Source organism: Dromiciops gliroides, chromosome 3 (genome assembly GCF_019393635.1).
Source record: "Dromiciops gliroides isolate mDroGli1 chromosome 3, mDroGli1.pri, whole genome shotgun sequence".
NCBI classification, from domain to species: domain Eukaryota; kingdom Metazoa; phylum Chordata; class Mammalia; order Microbiotheria; family Microbiotheriidae; genus Dromiciops; species Dromiciops gliroides.
In genome coordinates this window covers 171,533,447-171,557,050 of record NC_057863.1, presented here as the reverse complement: position 1 = coordinate 171,557,050, position 23,604 = coordinate 171,533,447, and the positions used below count along the sequence as shown (strand labels likewise).

General features: G+C 35.0%; 1 protein-coding gene across 1 annotated transcript in view; it reads right to left on the bottom strand.

Annotated features, from left to right (window-relative positions):
* The window catches only part of MYO16 (myosin XVI), a 746,727-nt gene that overhangs the window by 83,735 nt on the left and 639,388 nt on the right, over positions 1–23,604 (bottom strand). The window contains 4 exon segments of the mRNA XM_043997806.1: positions 309–1,511; positions 7,951–8,258; positions 11,030–11,276; positions 21,760–21,856. Of these exon segments, the coding sequence (XP_043853741.1) occupies positions 309–1,511; positions 7,951–8,258; positions 11,030–11,276; positions 21,760–21,856 (1,855 nt within the window).

Below are 23,604 nucleotides of genomic sequence, written 5' to 3'. Positions count from 1 at the left end.
TGAATATGTATTCTATTATAAACATTATGGGTTACAAAGCACTTTACAAAGATCACACTTTTTTCTGTCCAATAATCCAGAGAAGTAGATGCTAATATTATCCCCATTTTACATAAGAAAAAACGGAGTCAGAAAGAGAGTAAGTGACATGCCCAGGGTCACACTGATGGAAAATATTGGAGGCTAGCTTTGAACTCAAGTTTTCCTGACTCCTAGTCTAATGTTTTATTTACTTAGGGATCTAGCAGAATTATTATACTATATGTTCTTGAATAGGAGCAAAAGGAAAATAGTTCCTGCCTGCTTACCTTCAGGTTCCCTAATTTTCCTTCCTGCTGCAGACTTCCGAAGCACACTCCGTCCTGAGTTAAACAGGCTTGTTAACTCATCAAGAGGACTGGTTAATGGTCTTGAGTTTGGAGGACTATATGGTAGTGGAGAGGATGAACTGGAGTTGGGTTTCCTGTGCTCCACTTTGGCCACCTTCCCAGGGGAATAGGGCAGCTGAGAAAATGAGCTGGATGAAACTGCACCATGGGTCGAATTTGGTTTTTGAGGTACTTTGGGCAACTCTGAATTCGTCATTGCTTTCCCAGCATTAGCCAAAAATGGAGCATGAGTTTCTGGGGGGAAAGTAAAATGTGTGGGAGGTCGAAAAGCAGCAGGTGGAGGCACTGGAGGAGGTGGGAGGGGAGGAGGGGGTGGAGTCGAAGGAGGAGAAACTTTGCTTGAAACATTAAATACTGTCAGACCAGGGGATGACGGTCTGTCACTGTCCCCTTTCTGATTTTTGGAGTACTGTGGAGACAAAGGACTCGATCCATCGGACTGCACAGGGTATTTCAGATTGGTTTCTAGGACGGGAAGCTTTTTGACCTCCAAGGGTGTTAAAGGTGATTCATCAGATGCTGGAGAGCATGTCACTGGGGTTGGGGGAAACACCAGAAGTGGAGGTCTATGAGGAAGCAGATTTGGAAAAGGTGGTGGAATGTCACAAGTATCTCTAAAGGTCCCTATGGTTTGATTGCTTATGTCGCCATCTTCAACAGCTAGAAGTTTTCGGCAGTCAAAAAACAGTGGCGGGGATCCAGTTACAAGTGGAACTATTCCCAAGCCACTATTGTTACTTTCCTCTGGCAAAAAATATTTCATCTCTTCATAAACAGACTCTCCTTGGTCTGGGCTGTCTGTCTCAGTGGAACTGTTCTTTATTATGTTCCCTACCATTTCAATATATACCGGCTCAGTCTCCTCCTCTTCCTCTTGGGACATATACAAATTGAGGATTCCCTGATGTGGCCCATCTGCAGAAGAAGCTCTCTGCATTGTTATCACGTCCTGCTGACCTACTTTAGCTACAGCACTTAAGTATTTTGCTTCTCCAGGCTTCTGTGCTGATATCTCCTCATATGAGCCACTAAGCTTTGTGTTGGGGCTTCTTTTGGGCTTTCGGGGAGGAATCTTTTTCATGGTGCTGTAATCATCACTGTGTGGCCTAGGCCGAGTCAACACTGGAACAGAAAAAGAGAGCAGGATAGTTAAGATTCTTCAAATAAAAGACAACTTGCCCAATGTACACTAGCTTGGACTTAACTCTTTATGGACCTTCCTGTTTTGGATTCTAATATGTTCTAAACTATATTTCTCTTTGACATTTCAGTTCAGTCCCTTTTGTTCCTAAGCAAAAGTCACTTGATTCTGTGAAAAAGGAGAATATCAATATTCTTAATATCAAGATAAATATCAATTAGTTATTAGTATTGATAAGACTAACAGCTTATCCATTAGAAAAGGAAGAAAGTCGCATAATGCAATTTTTACATTTGAGTAGGTCTAACCATGTCTTTATCCTGCCCAAGAAGAGTTTAGCACATTACATTGAGGTAAAATGAACGTGATAACACAAAAAATAATCCAGGCTATATTTAACTGTGATTGTCCAAAAAAATTGTCCAAAGTATCACAAAACCCTAATTCTACTTGTGGTAAAGGCTTATTCTCTAAGTTGCCATATTCTCCTGTTAAGATGGCTAAAACTGAGAATTGGAAGTCCAGTTCCAAAGAAACTTTATAGTTCTATGTAATTAAATGCTTTTTCAGGGGGAAAATGTATATATAAACTACTTTGTTTGGTATTTAGGGACCTTCCCAATTTCATCCCAATCTATCTTTGTAGGTTTATTCCACATTTCTTTCTCTCTCCCTCTGCTTCTCTGTCTCTATCATTCTGTCTCCCTGACTCTTGTACTCTAATAATCTAGTAAATCTACTCTGCTTTTGATACATGACATTTAATTTCTCATTTTCATGCCCTTCTTGGAATATAATACTTCACTTCTTCCTCTTGGAATCCCAGGCTCCCTTCAAGACTCAGCTTGAGTCAACTTCTTCAGATGCTTTTCCAAATTCTACTGTTGTTAATGGGGGGATAACTGTGTAATTATTTTGTATATATCCAGTATTTACATAATTATGTACATATTTTAGCCTCACATACAATGTAAGATCACTGAGGGCAAAGATCATCTCGATTTTCAATTTTGTCCACGCAAAATTGAACAGAATAATTGTTTAAGTGTTTAATACATATTGATTAAGTGGTTGTATCATATATCCCACATTTTTTTACAGGGAAGGAAACTAAGATGGCTAGAAGTGAACTGATTTTAGTTGGAGGCACACAGAAAATTACTGACAGAGTCAGGGTTACTGTCATTAAATAAGTCAACGAGATTGCTTTGATGACTGTAGTAGAAAGAAGGAAAAATTGTTTACAACTTACTTTGGTAGTTATTTAAATATTTAAAAAATGAGCAACAAGTAGTAAGGTATTAGGAAAAAATGAAATCTGAAATACAAATAATGATAAATATTTCCTGCAGAGAGAAAAAGGAGAGAGAGAGAAAGTGATAGAGAGAGTGAGGGCAAGAACGAGAGAGAGAGAGAGAGAGAGAGAGAGAGAGAGAGAGAGAGAGAGAGAGAGAGAAAATGTACATAAAGTAGCATCAAAGACTGTAGGAATCAAATAGGAGCAAAATTAAGTAAAAAAAGAGTTAAGGAAGCAAATAGAAATACTTATTGATGTGTATAGAACAATTGGTTTTTTAGAAGGATGATTCATTTCACTCATATAATAATGAGCAATATATTATGGAAAAATCATTTTATTAGATAAATAGATCCTCTGTAAATAATGAGAATTATTTTATATAATAACATCATGTTATTTTACAAAATATATTGAATTTTGAAAATCTTATTTAATCATTCTCCATTGTTTAGCCACTGGTGTTTGGAGAAAGTCTGCTTTGTGAATATCAACTTTCAATACATTACTGAATTATCTAAGATATTGGAGTTCACTGTTCATTTCAAATAAGGCCTTTTCATAGTGACGGTTCTCCAACAGGATCCTAACAAAGAGAACTCTAAATCTTAAGTTAGTAATGGAAAAGAAGTTAACTTTAAATCAATAGAAATTCTTAGAGAGAACAAGTAAAATGGGGCCATGTCCATAGTAAGAAAAAAGCCCATTATTTACTATATTGTACCATCACCTGTTTGTTTTTTCAAAGTAGACAAATCCCTGGCAGGCCAGTAGAATGAATACATTGTATTTAGTTCATAAGAAATTTCACTTTGGACAGTTACTGCTTTATTATTACCTTGTGACCCAAATGACCAATGTTTAGACAGAAACACTGTAGATTCTACGAAAAGTTTAGCTTATTATATATTGACATTAAGTAATCATAATGACACATAAACATAAATCCTGGCTACATAAAATTCAGCTTAATGATGTATATTTATTCAGAACTATTGACATTTATTGATTGATCTGCCCTCAGATGCCTTCCAAACAGCAACCACAAAAACAAAAACTCATCAACTTCACACTTCACCAAAGAATTCAGAAAGATATGATTGTCATGGTCATATTTGGGTCAAATTGTGACCAATTTAAAACAGAATTCTGGTATGATCACAATGGAAAAAATGCTAGAACTCTCAAATCATGTGTTCTATTATTCCTCCCACATATTTGACTCCTGGCCTATTTACCATGAGATGAGACAAGAGGGATTCTTACACAAGATTCCTTTTTGTCTTATTTCCCCCTTTCCATTTTCAGGACGAATCTTTGAGGTTATTTTTTAAATTGTGTCATTTGCAAAATAGATTTGTTACATGGTTTAAACCTCACTGAAGCCCAGATATCTCGAATTGATTCCATGGGAACAAAAATTTCCTTTTCATCAACCAAACAGTTGAATAAAGAGTGATCCTCTATGTTCCAAAATGGCAAACAGGAGTTTTGACCACATTTTACTACAGGTGCAAAAACTCAGTCACAATTGGATGACAAATGGAGGGTCTCTGAAAAATTCAGGAATTTGCTGGAACCTCATTATAACACTATTTTGGTAGATTGTGTTCCAGTGCAGTATTACAGGTGGTGAAAGAACATTTAACTGCCTGTCTGGTACATTCAATAATACATTTCCCAAGACTCAGGACTCAAGGTTCAGATAGATGATGCCTTTTACCAAATTTCAAAGGAAAATGTAATGAAACACCAAAAGAAAATTAGGTAAGCAAAACAAATTAATATATTCCTTTTAAAAAGCCTCTATCTCTGTATAAGAGGCTGGAATGTATTGTGCACACATGTATGTACACTTATACATGCAAACATGCATGTATACATTTATAGACATATATATGGCATACATGTGTTGCTACATAATATGCAATGCACTAAAACACAATTATTTTATTATATAATTCATTTTATATGACAATATATTTTATGTGATTTACTTATTTAAATAATATATACATATTATATAAATGCATAAAATAGAATTATAAATGCATATATAATACATGAACTGTATATGTACATATATACACATATAGATATATATATGTGCATGTTCCAGTGAGTGATGTTCTCTTAATATGTCAAAACACAGTAATACCAAAATCTAAGTTTTTCAAATGATAATAAATTACAACCTCTACAAAAACTCTGCTCTGATGTCTCATAATGATGTGGAGATTGTTCTGGATGGTCCATCTTTTTTTTTTTTTTTTGGCAGGACAATGAGGGTTAAGTGACTTACCCAGGGTCACACAGCTAGTAAGTGTCAAGTGTCTGAGGCCAGATTTGAACTCAGGTCCTCCTGAATCCAGGGTCAGTGCTTTATCCACTGTACTACCTAGCTGCCCTGGACTGTCTTCTTTTGAAATTTTCCCTCCTGCCTTTTTTTATACTCACCATGCCTCTCTACATAAATATTTAGGTGATCTATAATTTTAATTCTTTGGAGATTGTAATAGTCTGTAATTCATTCCCATTTTGCATCACTATTGAAAAATTGGTGTTAAATACTGAGCCTTTATTTCAGAAGGAACCTTGGGATGATTAAAAGCAATGTGCCATTTCCCAAATGCAGTCTAGTTGGCTCTCATTCATTTTTTGAACCCAGTTAGTTGTCCTTCTCAACATTAGTCCAAGAAATGTTAGATATTTATACACTAAGATGTGTAGAAATCATTTGAATTCTCTGATTATAAAGTGGTTCTCCTTAGCACACTAATGCTTGACTAAAAAAGCTACTTTACTCTATCTCAATCAGTTCTCCCTTTAAAATTTGTCTTTAGATTAAAAAACAGACTTCTGAAATATATTTTTCATCTCCTGATGACACATTATTTCCATGTCAATGGACTCCTTTTTTAAAAGGAAATTTCTTAAAATTGTTTTCTAGAACCTCATCTATACCTCTACTCTTTGTAATTTGCCTTAACAATTTGATTTCCTTTTTCCAATTAATCAACCAGTAACATGTTCTGATTCTCAAATTAGGCCTTTCCTTTCACTTATGTGATAACTTGACATCATTTGGAATACTCATGTCCTTTCCTCTTATACTTCATATCTAGGCACTCTGTAATATTTATTCTATGCCTTTTTATATTGATTCTTCCATCTTGAATAAAGCCAATACTAGTGGAACTTCAGCCTTATTTTCCTTTTTATGGTATACTTTGTTCCTAATCTTGATCTTTTGTAATCATGCCATGTTCTCTATATCAACATAAGTATTATTGTTGGATCTGTTTATTCCCCACATGGTCTGTCTAACACACCACATTTAAAAAAAAAATCATTTAATTTGTTGAGCTCTATCCCACAAACCTAGCCCTGCAGACTACCACGTTAAAATACCTAGAAAGAAACCGGGGAATAAGTGAGATTTATCAGGCCTACTCATCCTGCGTGTTGATGAATTATTTAGATGTAAATATCCTTCAGTAAGCACTGTGTTTCCTGTGTTTAAGATGATAATGTTGGTGCTCAATAGTGAATCCCCCCTTTCCAATTGCTTTGCTCTGATCAAATTAAAATTCTCCCCCTCCAAACTCTTTTCTGTATTCACTCCATGCTGTTTTTCATATTTATCTCTTTCTGTATTTACTCTCATCTTTATTTCCTATATCCTAGCAGAACATAATTTTCTTCAATCTTATCAATTATTAACCATAGGATCATGCATTTAGAGTTGCAAGGAATTTTAGACATTATCTTCTCCAATCCTCTCATTTTACCGAAGAGTAAACTGAAGCTCAGAGATGTTAACTGACTTGCCCTGGATCATAGAACTAATAAGTGCATGAGTAGGTATTTGAACCCAGGTCATCATAATTTTAAGTCCAATACCCTGATTATTTAACCAACATTTGCTCTTCTACCACCATCTTGAAGTCTTCTTGTGCATTTCTCTAGCTACGTAAGGCAAAAATAAATTTTCAGTTTAAAATAAATTTTCAAAAGAACGATTTCACCTGAAAGCCTGTACAGATATATTAACAAGGATGATTTCACTAAGCTTAGTATTGCATTTTACTCTAAACTTGTCACATATCTTTTCCCAGGAGAATATTCATATGCTCTCTCTCTCTGTTTTTATCTTTTTTTACTAAATGCCTGGTTATTATTTTTTAAAAGAAATTAAATTTAATTCTATATTCTCTAATGCCCCCTATTTATTTTTAATAATGCTAAAGATGAATTATTACTAGTAAGTCATCATAATATAAATGAAGGGTTGGAAAACCATGGCCCATGGGCCAAATTCTGATATAAATGAGCAGCAGATGACTTGGATTGGGTGTGCAATTTAACTTTAATCAATTAGATAAAGATGTTGCTGGAATCTCAATATAGAAACTTAAGTTCCCTTACTTTTACAAATATTATCAACTAAAACTTGCCATTAATTTAACAGTGAATCATTTAACTCATCAGCATGCTGAAATATATATTATTTGTTTCCTAAATTTTGATGCAAAGAAAAAAGAAAAAATTGATGAAATGATTTATTTATTTTGGGACTAGACCTGGTATAAGGAACTGCTAGTGAGGAAACTTCCTCTGCCAATGCATATCAGCACCTGCTCAGCAACTTAGAGACTTTCAAAGTTGCTTCAGGAACTGATAGATTATGTGACTTGCCAGGGTCACACAGTATGTGTCATAGACAAGACAGGAACCCAAGTCTTGATTCTGGCCATATCTCTTTAAACAAAAAGCTTGGAAAAAATCTAGTTATTAATAGGGTCCAAAATTTGTATTGTCAAAATGTGGAGTTTATTTTATGTACAGCTGTGTGTGTTGGAGGTCATGGAGAGGGCAGGGGGAGGGAGAATTGCATGAATAGCTTTTTCCAAGAGACTTAGAAATTTTAACAAAATGTTATTTTTTTTAATGATTAAAGAGCCACCAGTAAACCATCAATTAGATTTATTTCTATTAATAATATACTAGAGCATCAAGGCTTCTTTGAGGTATTTGAAGACCCAATGTCAGAACATCAATAAACAGAAGTGTTGTTTTCTCCCCCCCCCCCATACACACCATGCTTTTCCTTTCAGCCTAACCTTCATTAGCTGTTTCCTTAGCAGCTGCTGATAAGCAGGCACTAACAGCTTCATAGGAAGCACTCAGACGTGTGTTGGGGTCTCTCTTTGGTTTGGGAGGGGGCTGTTTCCGTGGTGATGGCAGGCCACTGCTGTCATCCATGCTGAACACAGAGTGCAGGGAGGGAGATCTGATGGATGATCCAGCCAGAGACTGTACTAAGCCATCTACTGCCATGGGGACCGGAACAGAGCTGGAATGAAAATGCTTGGGTGCCCGACTGCCTGCAAAGTTGTCTTCAGAGACCTTTCCACTCTTGTCTGCAGCTCTTAAAGGAAAGAAGAAAAAACACACACACATAACAGAAGAGATGCCCAGATGCATTATTCAAATGATAACAATGAACCTGTTCATGCAAACATAATAACAGCCTTTTGGAAAACAATCTCTCAACACCCCTACTGTGACTAGAGGATGTGTATGCAGTAATCTTCTGACAAACAAATCCAGATGAAGCTGCTAGCATTTTTCCATTTCCTGCTTTATGATAAATCAGAGCATTGGGCTCCCCACCACCACCACCACCACACACAGACATAAATGCAGCTTTCCTTAAGTAGTTTCATATTGTTGATCAGGCATTCACTGAATGGATTGTTCACACTCTGATTATTAAACACAATCAAAACCTAGGAATTTAATCTGAATGATAATTTCTGGGAAATCCATCTTAATAGAAAGTTACTGATGCAGCAAATGTTGGGAGTTCATCATGGCTCCCTCCCAAAGGAGTACACTCTTATAAAAAGCAAAGCATGGAATTATGGGGGTAAACCTTACTACTTTCCTATTTCTGTCTCTCACTCCATGCATCATCAGCCATCATTTAATTATGTGGAGTTATTTTCTCCATCATAATGATTTTCTTTCCCTTTTAGTCTATATGTCTTGTCTGTTGCCAAGTGCATTGCTCTTATCCAATAAACAAATTGACAAATCACTTGGTACTTAATTTTACATCTGGGCAGAGTGAGAAATTGAAGTGATTGTTCAGTTCCAGCAGTGAAAATAATAAATATCCTTGTGGAAGTCATATACCATTCATAGTTCTTTAGTTTAAAAAAGATACATTAGCAATAACAATAATGACAAGAGCAACAACAACAAAGTCTTTCCTTTTGGCTTCATAGGCTGGAGTAATGTGATAAAAAGATGTCAATACATTTGTTTTATGAGTTTTCTAATCATTTGTTTTTATAATTATATCTCTTTATGGCAGAACACCAACAGAGTTGGAATTCTTCTAAAAGATATAGCCAGATGCCCATGTAGTAAATGAAATAGCTGAAGAGAAAAACTTGGTTTTCAGTATGTAATTTGTTTTCACTGTAATGCTTAATTACTGATTTTTCCCTACAAAGGGATTTTTTAGTATTTAATCACTGTGATACTTGAAGCTAATTAACCAGAGATGACACTGCCATTTTTACTTTAATAAAAATAATCTGACACAGGACAAGCAAAGAAATGCCGTTTCCAGTGAGATACAATGTGGCATTATTGAGTTCCTATGGAAAAAAAAAACAAATATCTCCCTAAAGACATGAATTATGGTCACAGAGAACAGATTACTGCCATCAAAGAGACTGATACTTGCTACTATGCAGAGGTGTCCTTATCGTTCACATAAGAGGAAGGATACTCCATTGTAAGTTGAAACAGGTGGTTGCAAAATTTTTATTTCTAGCTGAGCCTTCAAAGTAGACTTTCAAATGAAAAGAAATAAAAAGCTTTCTTCACTGGCAAAGAGAATGTGTCAATTTTGATAGTGACTAGAACAGACACGTTTCTTTATATTGATTTCATGGCATCTCGTCTCTCCTAAAATGGCTCCTTATTAATTATCTTGGCAAATTTCCAGAAGCTTCTCTAAGTCAGCAGTTATGTTCAGTGTGCTTGAATGAAAAAAAAACCTTAAAAGCCCAATTAAATCTGTTTGCTAAAAATAGAGCTATCGTATACTTTAAAAAGAAAATCTGAGATGGCCTGAGGTATTCACAAAATGAAACAAGTATAGCATGCAAAATTAATGACCTTCAAAATAGAGATTATAGATGGCTTTGTGATATGTGCATCTGTAATTATGGCCTTGCTTACAAGGATATTTAATATATTAACTAAATATATAAAATATTAATCTGAAGCTGTAATTGGATCATCATCAATCATCATCATCATAGTGTGTTTTTTTTTAAACCAATCCCATGATTCCTTTTTTTGTTTGTTTTTGTAGGGCAATGAGGGTCAAGTGACTTGCCTAGGGCCACACAGCTAGTAAGTGTCAGGTCTGAGGTCAGATTTGAACTCAGGTCCTCCTGAATCCAGAGCCTGTGCTTTGTCGACTGTGCCACGTAGCAACCCCACCCCCCCAGGATTTCTTTATAATAAGAATCCTTACCAGTTCAGAACCTCATCTGCTTTGAAAATTATAGTTTGAGAGTATTTCTGGAGGCAACACAATGGTAAGTCACTTGCTCAGGTTCACGCAGCCTGTGGTGGAGGTACAATTTGAACCCAGGTCTTATTGGTTCAAAGGACAGCTCTCTACTACTATATCATGTTGCCTCCCTAATAATAATCATGATAGCAACAATGACAAAAACAAATAGAATACCTCACATTTATAATAACCTTCAAGACTTACAAAGCACTTCACATACATGATCCTCATTCTATAGATTAGGAACCTGAGGCTGAGTTTAAGTGACTTGGCCAGGGTCACAGAGCTGATAAGTGTCTGAGGCCATATTTGAACTTAGATATTCCTAAACTCAGGCTGAACATTCTATCTACTACACCATGCTGCCACTAGCAAAATATATGCAGGTGACATACTGCTTGATAAACATACTGCTCTACATACTGCCACAATATCTGTAAAGTGCTCAGCACAGGCCTTGGCACATAGTTGGAGCTTGTTCCTTGCCCCTTCTCCTATGATCACAGTTTGTTAATGGCATGGAGCTGAGAGTTGTTCTGAACTCTTATGCTGATAATGGCTCACTTACAAAGGCTGTCAAAAATGTTTTGCACACTTACCTTTTGGTGCCTTCTTCTTGCTTGTTCCTGACCTCTAACTTTTCTCTGTGGTAAGCTGTGTTCATTTCATTGCGGAGCCGGTCATTTTCTCGAGCTATATCAGAAGCATTCTGAATGACAAGGGCATCATATGTTTTCAGGCCCATGTCTTCCGTGTTCTGAAGAAAACTCTTTACTGAAGTGACCTCTTGCTGTCTTATGTTCATCTTCTGCAGCAAGTGCTGGCGTGCAAGAAAGCCTCTTATAACTGTCAGAAGAGGACAAAATGATGGTCTGATGAGAGAAACATGAATCCAAAATACAGAAGCAAAGTCACAATGACATTAAGCTGCATGACTGATAATGGGGTTACAGACTGATAAATATAAGCTCACTGTAAAAGAAATAATGAAATGGATCCTCACCACCTTAAAATGAGATTTAAAAATTCATTAATAGCTATCATAAATTCAAAGATTATGTTAAGAATATCATTTACTTGGATAGGTTACCAGGAATAATCTTTATAATGAGGCCTTTTATGTGTAGGTACATATTCTACTGAGGCAGGGTGAAGCTCCTTTATGCTAAAACGAATGTTATTGATGGCTGGGGCTGAAAAAAATATTATCATCTCGGGGCCAACTTTCTGGTGGTGGGTCTCTCTGAGTTTACTTAGGGCTACTCCTTTGATAACAGCACCAATTCAGGATTGTAATTTAAATATTTCTAGTTTCCGAGCACCTGTTAAGTTTAGACTAGTTTTTAGTAAGTCAGTGTCTACTCTGTACCACAATGAGATTTTGTTCTAGGGCTTAATTGGAGGATAACACAAGTGTGTATATACCTGCACATATACCTGCATATGTATGTATGTATATATGTATATGTGTGTGTATTTTTAAACCTCTGTTAACCTCCACTTAAGCCCTATCCTATGCTTCATTTAAGGCATAGATAGATAGATCGATAGATAGATCGATCGACAGATAGATAGATAGATAGATAGATAGATAGATAGATAGATAGATAGATAGATAGATAGATAGATAGAGGGATAGATAAATAGATGGGTAAACAGATAGATAGATAGATGGATTTGTATCTATAGATACAGTTTCATAGTTCTGGAAAAAATAGAAGAGCCAGACTAGATATACAAAAAAATACAATCTAAAAGACAAAGGTGAAAAATCTTTTAATATGTATAATACTTTATCAACTTCAGATGAAAATATCCTTCCCTCTACCCCATCCTAATGGACCAATCTGTATTATATGAGTCCTCATTTCTGGTAATATACTCTTACTTAAATATTTGAAACCTACTGATTTTCTCCATTACTAATAGGTCTTGGACAAAAGAAAGGACAATCCTCAAAACTGTTTCATGTTACATGGATATTATAGTTATACCTGTATTATTAATTCCTAAAAGCCTAACTTCAAATGTCCAAATCCTAGAAGTGATGATGATGAGTTTAGATGTCTCTGAATTTTAGTGGAAAAGGAAGGAAGAGGGAAGGAAGGAATAGAGGAAGGGAGAAAGATCAAAAAAGGAAGAAACTAAATAAAAGAATGAATGAATAAATGAGTAAAAGAAAAACAAGAGATCCATTTTGCAAAAGAAAACTTTTTTTGTTGGTGGTAGGGTGGGGAGCAGAGTTGGGATAAGAGAAATCTAAAGTATTAAATGCCTTCACATTGTCTATTTCTTTGAAATTGGAATGAACTAGTGAGTTATCTGTATGATGACCAGATGATTACAAGGGGGAAGTGAACAAAATTGTCTACAAGTAAGGCTTCAGAAGAAAAATATGCAGACATTTAAAGTGCTCATTTTTTTTTTTTCAGATGACAACACTGAACGTTTATAGTTACTCTGGAATGTAGTGGTACTGTAGTAAGTTAAACTGTAAAACAGTCATGCTGAACTAATTTGAAAAAAAAAAGTAAACATCAAAAGGACAATCAAGCTTCCATGAATATAAAATATTGTAGAATAAAATGCAGTTAGACTTAAGAGCACCAGATGAAGAGAAAAGCAGAAGAACAAGACAAGTTGATCTTTACTCATCCTTGTTATTTTTCAAAAAGGAAGAGTGTGTCTTTTGGAAGGGTGAAGTTCAGGGTAACTCTATGATGTCTGCTTACTTGTATTAACGTGAATAAGTATTAACGTGAATAAACCAGATTTTCCCCACACCCACCCTTCATTGTTCCCTACCCCTCCCCATATGACAACAACATTCACCCAGTGACATCTATTTCTAAGAATTTGAGGGACTCCATTTTCCCATCATTATTCCCAACTGTCTTTTTTGATCATTTCAGCTATACTATATGGAACAAATTGGCTTCTTTAGCATAAGATTAATTACTTCAAGAAAATGATTTGGCACAAAAGGAAATTAATTTCCCATTTTTCTTCTGACATTTTTATGAGATTTTTTAAGGTGACAGAAAGAGTAGTAGATTTTAGACTCATAAAACTTTTTTTTCCTTTTGTCTAGAAGGTAATAAATACATATACTCAGAAAGATAATCTCCTGGTAATATAATTTGAAATTCAAATTATTACATTTATAGCAAAAACGTCCATCCTCCTTTTCAACCATTCCTAAAGGTATGTGTGTGTGTGTGGGGGGGGTGAGGGTAGAGGTAGAGTGGAGAAAATAAAGCTCACCCAAAGAATTGGAAACAACTTAAATCCAAATGATAAAAAATGTATTCTTTTCATAGGCATAAGCCCTGAAATAATATTTTATAAAATAAATTTATATTTTTGTACAGATCAAGAGTATTGGGGTTGCAGAACCTATGTCAGGGATATAAGTGCTTGGCATGTCATATAATGCATCAACACAATGGTTCATAAAGGAGAGAAAAACTAATTATGGAGAATGCCAGAGATATTTCTAAAGACTTTTTTAGTTAAGGGAAAATTGGACTTCCAATAAAGCTGGAGTGTTGTGTCAGTATCTAGACCATGTATAGTTCTGTCTGAGGTCTATAGAACTGCTTATTGTAAAGATCCATCCCCATCCTATACAGATAGAATATATGCTCAAAGTCATGAGAATGAAGACTATTTACAAATGACAGTGTCAAAAATGAAGATAAAAGAGCTAAGAAGAGAACCTTGGGGAACATCACATTAAACAGCTGGGAGTGGAAAAGGGACAATGAAAGTCTAAGAGAAGGGCCCTGATTATGGTAGCTCTGAATCTAAGGGAGCAGATGGGCTTTATTAAGAGGGTCTACAGTGTCAAAAACTGGTGAGGGGTCAAGGATTACCTAAGGGGGAGAAGTGGCAGCAATTAACATTTAAAAGAGGATTTTTAATAAACTATTAGAAGAAGCCAGGTTGATTAGAGTGCAGAGTGAAAATTAGTTTAAGAAATATGGCAGTACAAGAGGAGAAATGGTTTCTGGATGAGCAAGGAGGGTCAAAGGAAGGCTGTTCCTTTAAAAAAAAAAGATTTAGGGAGATTATATTTGGAGGCTAGTGGAAAGGAACCAATAGAGAGAAAGCATTTGAAGATATGTGAGAGAGGGGGAATAATTTCTAGAGCAAGATTCTGAAGGAAGTGAGTAGGAAATAGAACCAAACATGTATGAGTAGAAGAAGGATGGAAGAAGAGAGATGATGATGATGCCAAGAAGTTTTGGGCAATGGAAAACCTGAGTGAAGTATGACCTGAACCTTACTGAAGAAGTTGCCAGCCAAAAGTCTGATGAGTAGGAGCCTAGTTGAATAATTGCTGGTAGAATAGAAAAGGTGTTTGAAACAGATGCTTTGGGGATAATGCCAAGAGTCAGTAAGTGTAGTCTAATATGATTTGGACAAGCAGTAGCTGTGAGCCATTGAGAGAGGAAAGTTGAGATTATACATTTATAAATTCAAAGTATGGGAGATTAATGTAGTTGTGACTTTCTTCAGTTAGAGTCAATCTGGAAGGGTAGAAGAAAAATAGTATGGGGGGTTAGGATACCCAGGAATAAAGTAATTTTTCAGGTCTGGAACAAGAGAGAACAGTAGAATGTCAGTGGGGGAGGGAGGTAACATCTATAAAATAATGGTTTCTAAAATAGCAACAATGGGAGTCAGCTCCAACCAACCTGTGAGAACCATTGTTAAGTTTTCAGTGAGATTATTTACATCTCAAAATGTAATGAAAAATGAGCAAACAATACAAATGAGGACTTGATTTATTATTTTGTGGTTTTGTGGACTTAAAAAGAAATGGAGAAAATGATAATAATGACTATTAAACATAAAAGTGTTTTCTGTGCAGATGATATGGTAGTAAATCCCATAGAATCAACTAAAATAGTTGGAATAATTAATAACTTCAGTAAAGTTACAGGATATAAAATAAACACTTAAAAGCACCAGCATTTCTACATAATATCAACATAGTTCAGCAGGAAGAGCTAAAAAGAGAAATTCCATTTAAAATAACTGCAGAGAATATAAAATACTTGGGAGTCTACCTGCCAAGACAAACCCAGGAACTATATGAACAAAATTACAAAACACTTTTCACACAAATAAAGTCAGATCTAAACAATTAGAGAAATATTAGTTCATGGTAGGCCAAGCCAATATAATAAAAATAACAATCCTACCTAAATCAATTTACTTATTCAGTGCCATACCAAGCAAACTTTCAAAAATATTTTTAGAGCGAGAAAAAATTCATCTGGAAGAACAACTGGTCAGGAATGTCAAGGGAATTAAAGAAAAAAAAATGTGAATGAAGATGACCTAGCAGTACCAGATCTCAAACAAAGTGGTAATCATCAAAACAATTGGCTAAGAAATAAAATGGTGGATCAGTAAAACAGATTCAGTACAAAATACATAGTACTAAATGATCATAGTAATCTAGTGTTTGATAAACTCAAAGATCCAAGCTTTTGGGGACAAAAATGAAAGATTTGAAAAAAAAAACTTCTGGAAAAACTGGAAAGCAGTCTGGCAGAAAGTGGGAATAGACCAACATCTCACACCAGATGCCAATATAATGATATAAAGGGTGATATCAAATACAAATTAGGGAAGCATGGGATACTTTGTCAGATTTATGGATAAGGGAAAAATTATGACCAACCAAGCAATATAGAGCATTATAGAATATAAAAGAGATCACATTGATTAAATCACATTCCAAAAAGTTTTCCACAAGCAAAACCAATTCAACCAAGTTTAGAAGGGAAGCAGGAAATTGAGAAAAAAATTTATAGCAAGTTTCTATGAAAAAGGCCTCATTTCTCAAATATATAGAAAACTGAGGCACATTTATAAGGATACAAGTCATTCCCTAATTGATAAATGGTCAAAGGATACAAACATGTTTTCAGAAAAGGAAATCACAGCTATCCAAAGTCATAACAAAAAAAATACTCTGAATCACTATCAATTAGAGAAATGAAAATTAAAATAACCCTGAGGTACCATTTCCCACCTGTCAGATTGGCTAACATGACAGAAAAGGAAAATGGCATATGCTGAAGGGGATGTGGAGAAATTAGGACACACTGTTGGTGTACTTGTGGGCTAGTCTAAACATTCTCCAGAAGAATTGGGAACTTAGTCTAAATGTCTATAAACTGTGCATACTCTTTGACCCAGTGATACTACTACTAGGTCTATCTCCCCCCCCCCCAAAAAAAAAAGATCAAAGTAACAGGAAAAGTTCCTATACGTACAAAAATATTTATAGCAGTACTTTGGTGGCAAAGAATTCAAAATTAAAGGAATGCCAACAAACTGCGGTATATAATTGTGATGGAATATTGTGATACATGAAATAAACAGGATGTTTCAGAAAACCTGGAAAGACTATATGAACTGATGCAAAGTGAAGTGAGAAAAGCCAGGAGATCATTGTACAAAGTAACAGCAATATTATATGATGATCAACTGTGAATGGCTTGGTTACTCTCATCAGTACAATGATAAAAGACAATTTCAAAGGACTTACAATAAAAAATGCTATCCATCTACAGAGAAAGAACAGATGGAGTCTCAATGCAGACCAATGCACACTTTTTTTAACCTTTATTTTTCTTGTGTGTCTTTTTTCTTTTTGGGGGTGGAGCAGGCATTTGTGTTCTCTTTAGCAAATTGGCTAATATTGAAATGTGTTTTGCATGACTGAACATGTATAATCTATATCAGAGTGTTTGCCTTCTTGTGGAGGGAAGAGAGGAGGAAAGGAATTTAAAACTCAAAAGTTATCAAAAAACAAATATTAAAAAACTGTTTTTACATGTAATTGAGAAAAATAAAGTTAAAACATTCTTTAAAAATGTTTTTATGCCCTCCCCCTACCCCTAGAGAAGTGATTGTTCAACCTTTACCAACACTACCCCCTATAAGTGTTGGCTCAGCCTCTGCTTAAACACTTCTTGTGGTACTACCATTACCCTGCACATACAGAAGTGAATAGAAAAAAATTTTGTAGGCTTTAAATTTAGAAAGAATTTGTATTTGTATATATACATATATATATATATGTACACACAAATATATGTGTGTATACTCATTTGATCCCCCAACAATTTTATGAAATACATAATGTATGATATATAAAATTTCCCCTATTTTTCAGGTGATAAAATTAAGGCCACAGAAGGACAATGATTTGTCTAGGGAAGTACAACTAGTGAGTAAAAGAGACAACTTCAACATAGGTGTTTTGATTATAAAGCCACTATTCCATGATAAACCTTTCTATAATTATTGGTCAGTTTATATTTCTTCCATTTCAGCTGCATGGAACACATCAACACAACCTCTGAAACTACATAATGCAAAGATTTTCATTGGTTTCTCTTCCTGGAAGATGGAGTATAAATTCTCCCTATTGAGTGTAAACCTATGAAGGGCTTTCCACAGAGGCTGCAACATGTTGCATGCTTAATGTGTTGGATCAGAGGTTTGTGATACTCCTTGTTAACTTGCTTTAAATTATAAGATTCAGAATACATATTTTAAAAATATTTACCAAAAAATAGTTTAAAAATGATGACAACTCTTTACTTTCTGCCTTTCCATACAGTTCAAACTTATGGCAATAATCATGGTTTAAAATTATTTTAATTAAATTGATCTAAACATGTTATTTTTCCTGTTAAACTAAGTTTTAAAAAATCATCTAAAGGGGCAGCTAGATGGCGCAGTGGTAAAGTGCCGGCCCTGGATTCAGGAGTACCTGAGTTCAAATCCGGCCTCAGACACTTGACACTTACTAGCTGTGTGACCCTGGGCAAGTCACTTAACCCTCATTGCCCTACCAAAAAACCAAAAAAAAAATCATCTAAAGGGTTGTCTAAGCCATGTCATAACAAAACCAAATGAAACAGAAAAATTAATGTCATAAATGGATTTTCCCCAAAGATACCTTTACAAAGAAAACATTTTAAATGCTAAAAAATTTCCAAAATAAAAATAAGTGTACCTATGCTTCCCATGATGAGTTCCAAACTCTCATAGGTTCAATTCCACATCTTTAAAGTGGAGATAATGATAGTATCTACTTCAGAAGCTTGTTGTGGTAATATATTATATAATATGTGACAAGCTTTGCAAACCTTAGATATTAGTCATTATTATGATTATGATTAAGGGATCAGTTTATTTCTCCCACTCTTGGAATAGAGCTGGGGTGTTATATTTCACTCATATATAAATGGCAGATGAAGCATATTTTTCGTGGTTTTAAGTGCCATTGTGACCATAAGCAAAATTCCAGGGGTGGATAATTAATAATATCATAGAATAATAAGATTCAGAGCTGGAAAATACCTCAGAGGTCATCTAATCCAGTCCCTTCAATCACACACACACACACACACACACACACACACACACACACACACACATACACACAGAAGCTTCTAAGATAGACCTGGAGATGGACTGCATGTCAGATGTCTAACTTCCTGCCTACTTAAGTTTCAAGGGCGCATTGCCATCTTTACAGTAGAGTGATGGCTCTTTATCCACAGCAATTCTAAAAGACCATCTAGTAAATTGTAACAATACCACTTTTCCTTCTCCTCCTCCTCCTCCTCCTCCTCTTCCTCTTCCTATTACCCAGTATTTATATGGAACTTTAAGATTTTTAAAGCTCTTCTCATATTATTGTCGTCATTTTATTATAAAGAAACTGAAGCTGAGAGAAGTGATTTGTCTAGAGTTATAGTGCTAGGAAAGTTTTTGAGGCAGGTTTTGAACATAGGTCTGTCTTAACTTCAAGTGCTATGTGCTACCTGAAAGGCTGAAATTATTATTTGTGCAGCAGAATTCACACTTATGGGATCATGGATCTTTGGAGTTCTGAAGCTAGGACAAAATTAATGAATAAAATTTATGACTTACTCTCTGCCTTCCTGGAAGTCTATAATTGTAATAAAAAGACCTGCTATCTCTCTCTCTCTCTCTCTCTCTCTCTCTCTCTCTATCTCTCTATCTCTCTATCTCTCTCTCTATCATCTATCTACCTATCCTGTTAATCTATAAACACACACACACACACACACACACACACACACAATCAATCTGTGGTTTCATTGATTAAGGATTCCCAGGATGAAATTCTGCCAACAGTGCTGATCGAAGAAGAATTTATAGTCATTGTAGCCAGGGGCACTGAGTCAAACAAATGTGTCTGGAAACTAGTCTTATGTTTCTTTTTGTTTTGTGGGGCAATGAGGGTTAAGTGACTTGCCCATGGTCACACAGCTAATAAGTGCCAAGTGTCTGAGTCTGGATTTGAACTCAGGTCCTCCTGAATCCAGGTCAGGTGCTTTATCCACTGTGCCACCTAGCTTCCCCTGAAACCAGTCTTTAACTTGCATTGAGGCCAGCTCTCTGATCCCTCTCATGCTGCCTTACTTCAAAACCTTCATTTTATAGATGAGGAAACTGAGATCCACAGAGCTTTAATGGACTTTTCCAAGCTTACAAAAATATTAAGTAGCAACGGAGAGACTTGAACCCAGGTCATCTGACTCCAAATTCATTCTACTGTTTCTTACCTTCAATAAACACATATAGTGTGTGTGTATGTGTGTGTATTTGTGTGTATGTGTGTATATATATATATATATATATATATAGTGCATATATGTATATATATATGTATATGAGCACAATACTATATATATGCATGTATACCCACATATGAATGTATATGCACAACATGTGTATATGTATATATAATATATACACATACATATGTATATACATGAATATACATACAAATATATAATCTTACATTTCAGTATTTTAAAAGATTTGTGTTTTTATCGGTCTACATTATTCTCCCCCATCAAACCTCCCCACATTTAACAAATAATCTTCAGGGCTTAAGTTTAAGATCACAGCCTCATGTAATGCATGAGAAAAGTTAAGGAAGACCTGAGTTTAAAACTTTCCTCAGAGAATTAGTAGTTTTGTGACTACAGACAAAATATTTCATCTCTCAGTCTCATTCTTCTTATCCATAAAATGAAGATAGTAATAACAACTACCTGGGGTTGATGTAAGGATCAAATGACATAGTATGTTAAAGCACTTTACAAGTCTTAAAGTATTATATAGATGCTAGTGATTGTTATTACTAGTGATAGTTGTGGTAGTATTGGTAGTAGTAGTGGTGCTGGTGGTGGTGGTAGTTTTGTTGATAGTGGTTGCAGATAATTGAAAGAGGTTGTAATAGTACTGTTAAGGGCTAAAATTCTAGCTAGCCTGTCTAAAATATCCAGTGAGTGGTCACCAATAAATTATAAGCTTTAGCAAGAGTTAGACTTTTAAGCGTTTATTAAGGAGAATAAGAATTTGGTAAAGAGAGAGAGAAAGGCCTAGATTCCTGTCTATTAAAGGGAGAGCGCATTTTTAGCTCCCTTCTCTGCCAGAGTCCCCAGGAAAGAGCCTCAGAGCGAGTGCCAGTCTCTTCCTTCCTCCTCCCACTAGCCCTTGTCACTTCCTGACGCCAAAGAAAAGACTCCTGGTCTTGCCCTCAAAGACCTTCGCTTCATGGGCGGAACTCTTCTATAGTAAGTCTCCAGCAGGTGGCATCATTCCAATCATTACAGTACTATTAGATTTTAGTAGTTAGTCTTTTAAAACTGCTGAGGCTATAAAGTCATCACCTTACTGACAAGATGGCGATGAGCCCTAAAATGTAGATGGGCTGAAAGTTAGACAACAAATAGTTCATTACTAGGCCTGTATATGAAGTCTTTGTAGCTTGTGGAAAACCTGACAGCACTTGTCATCCTCTGGCATTGACTTTAACAATAATAGCTCAGCATCATCAGAGGAGAATATCAGTGATTGTTACCATTACATCTTTGTTGAAATTAGTAAAGAATAATTCAATGTATTAAATTGCTCCTCTGTACAGCATAAGATTTATAAAAATTGCCACCCATAAATGACTAAGTTAAGGGTTGATTAGCCAAAAGGGAATGCTCTGTAACCCCTGAGAAGCTGCATATGCAAATACTGTGGCAGATAATTAATGTCATAGTCAATTGAAAAGTGGATTCTACATAAATGGAAAGCTGTGCTTTACCTCATTACCAAATAAGTGTGCATAACAAATAAAAACACAGTTCAGAAATATAAATGTATAATTATTACAATTTAGAGATTAAAATATTCTACTGTACCCAACAGCTTTGTGTGGGTATGCAAAAAATATGGTTCACAAATATCTGCATGTAATTGTTACCTTTTTGACAGGTTATAATTTTCCTCTGGAGCTGAAGGCACAAATCATTGAGTTGGTCAGCTTGCCAGTATTTTAGAAACACTTTTCGGACTCCTGTCTAAAACACAAACAGCAGGGAAACATTCAACAGCAAGGAAATGCCAAAATGATGATGGGTAAATAATCACAGGGCAGAGATTTTTTCCAGGAGAAGGCTGGGAGGGAGCAGCAAAAGCAATAACAGCTTGCTTGTTTGTTTATTTTTTTTCCCTAAGTATGTCTCCTTTTTTTAACATCATCACATATATGTAAAAGTACAAGGGCCTTCCCTTTCAGCAGTTCTGTACAATATATTACATTTCTTTAAATAATCAGGCACCAGTGTTTTTGCATGAATATTCACATCTTTGGACAAACATGTATCAACAATATAGTTTTTGTGCTTCTTGATGAAAAAAATGACAGAGCTGACTTTATCATTCTTGCTTGGAGACAAGAGCATATATGAATGAATTCTATTTATTCAGTCTCCAGATACCACTTTTTTCTTTCCTTTGTAATCCTTTACTTACCTTAAATTTACCACCAGAAATAAACAAGATGCAAAATACATGCAAATAGGAATATTATCAATTTGTAGGACACAAACACTTTGCTGAATGTGTGGCCCCAACAAACAACTTTTATTTCTTTTAGAGTGTTACTTCCATAAGGAAAGACACATGTCTATTGAATCAATCTCTGCAATACAAATAATGGTTTAAACACAGTTGTGAGGAAGAATGTTTAAAATCCTCAAGAGGAAAAAAAAACTGCTTTAAACATTTTCAGGCATCTTAGACGTTCTACATTTTGATATTCTACAAAGTGATATGCTAATTAGCAATCACTCTTATCTATTTATTAAGCACATCACCTAGGGATTTCTAGTCCACTGTGAAACACACCTGGAGTACTCATTAAATGTCTGACATGATGATAATGATGATATTCTGTTCTAAGGTCTTCTTTTCTGGATTGTGGAAAGCTGCTTTTGATAAATGAATAATCACCATCCAGGATTATGGTGTTGGTCTTTGGTTATCATTGTCTTTACACCTGGTCTCTCCTTATCATCTACGTAAATGCACTGACAAAGAAACAGTCCATTGCATTAATACTAATTACTTTTAAAAATCAGATTGTGGGAATAATGTTTTTTTTAAATTACCAGGTTGGCTTTAGCTGTTCTTGTTCTTATTAACATTATATAACAATAAAACAAGAACATGGGATTTAGCCCAGAAAGGAACTTTAAAGATCATTTAATAGGACCTTCTTATGTTATAGGTGATAACACTGAAGACTAAAAAAGAAAAAAATATTTAGTCAAAGTCACACAAGTAATATCACAACTAGGATTTTTATCAGAGTTATTCTTAATTATTTTCAACTTCCATAATTTGGAATTTGTGTTAATTGAGATAGGAGTTATGCTATGTTTACTTTTGCTAATCATACCCTCTTCAAAGATAATGAAAATTAATCATGTAAACTCAATGAATGACAAGGAGTAATGTTTGAAATATTGAGGACAACAAAACATTTTACTCATCTTCAAGTCCCTTGATGATTTTCCACTCATCATTCTACCAACTGACATGCTAATTATAAATCACTTATCTCTATATACTAAACAGGTGGTTTTGACTTGGAATTCTTGGGACAATAATTACTAAGCATAGTTTGAGTTACTATATACACTGTACTTTAAACCAAAAAATTGCATATTTAAAATATTTTATTTTTTAGACCTTCAGATATTCTAATTGGTTTTTAATGGTATTGATAATTTGCTCCACTTGTTTTACATCAATGTGTTAATCA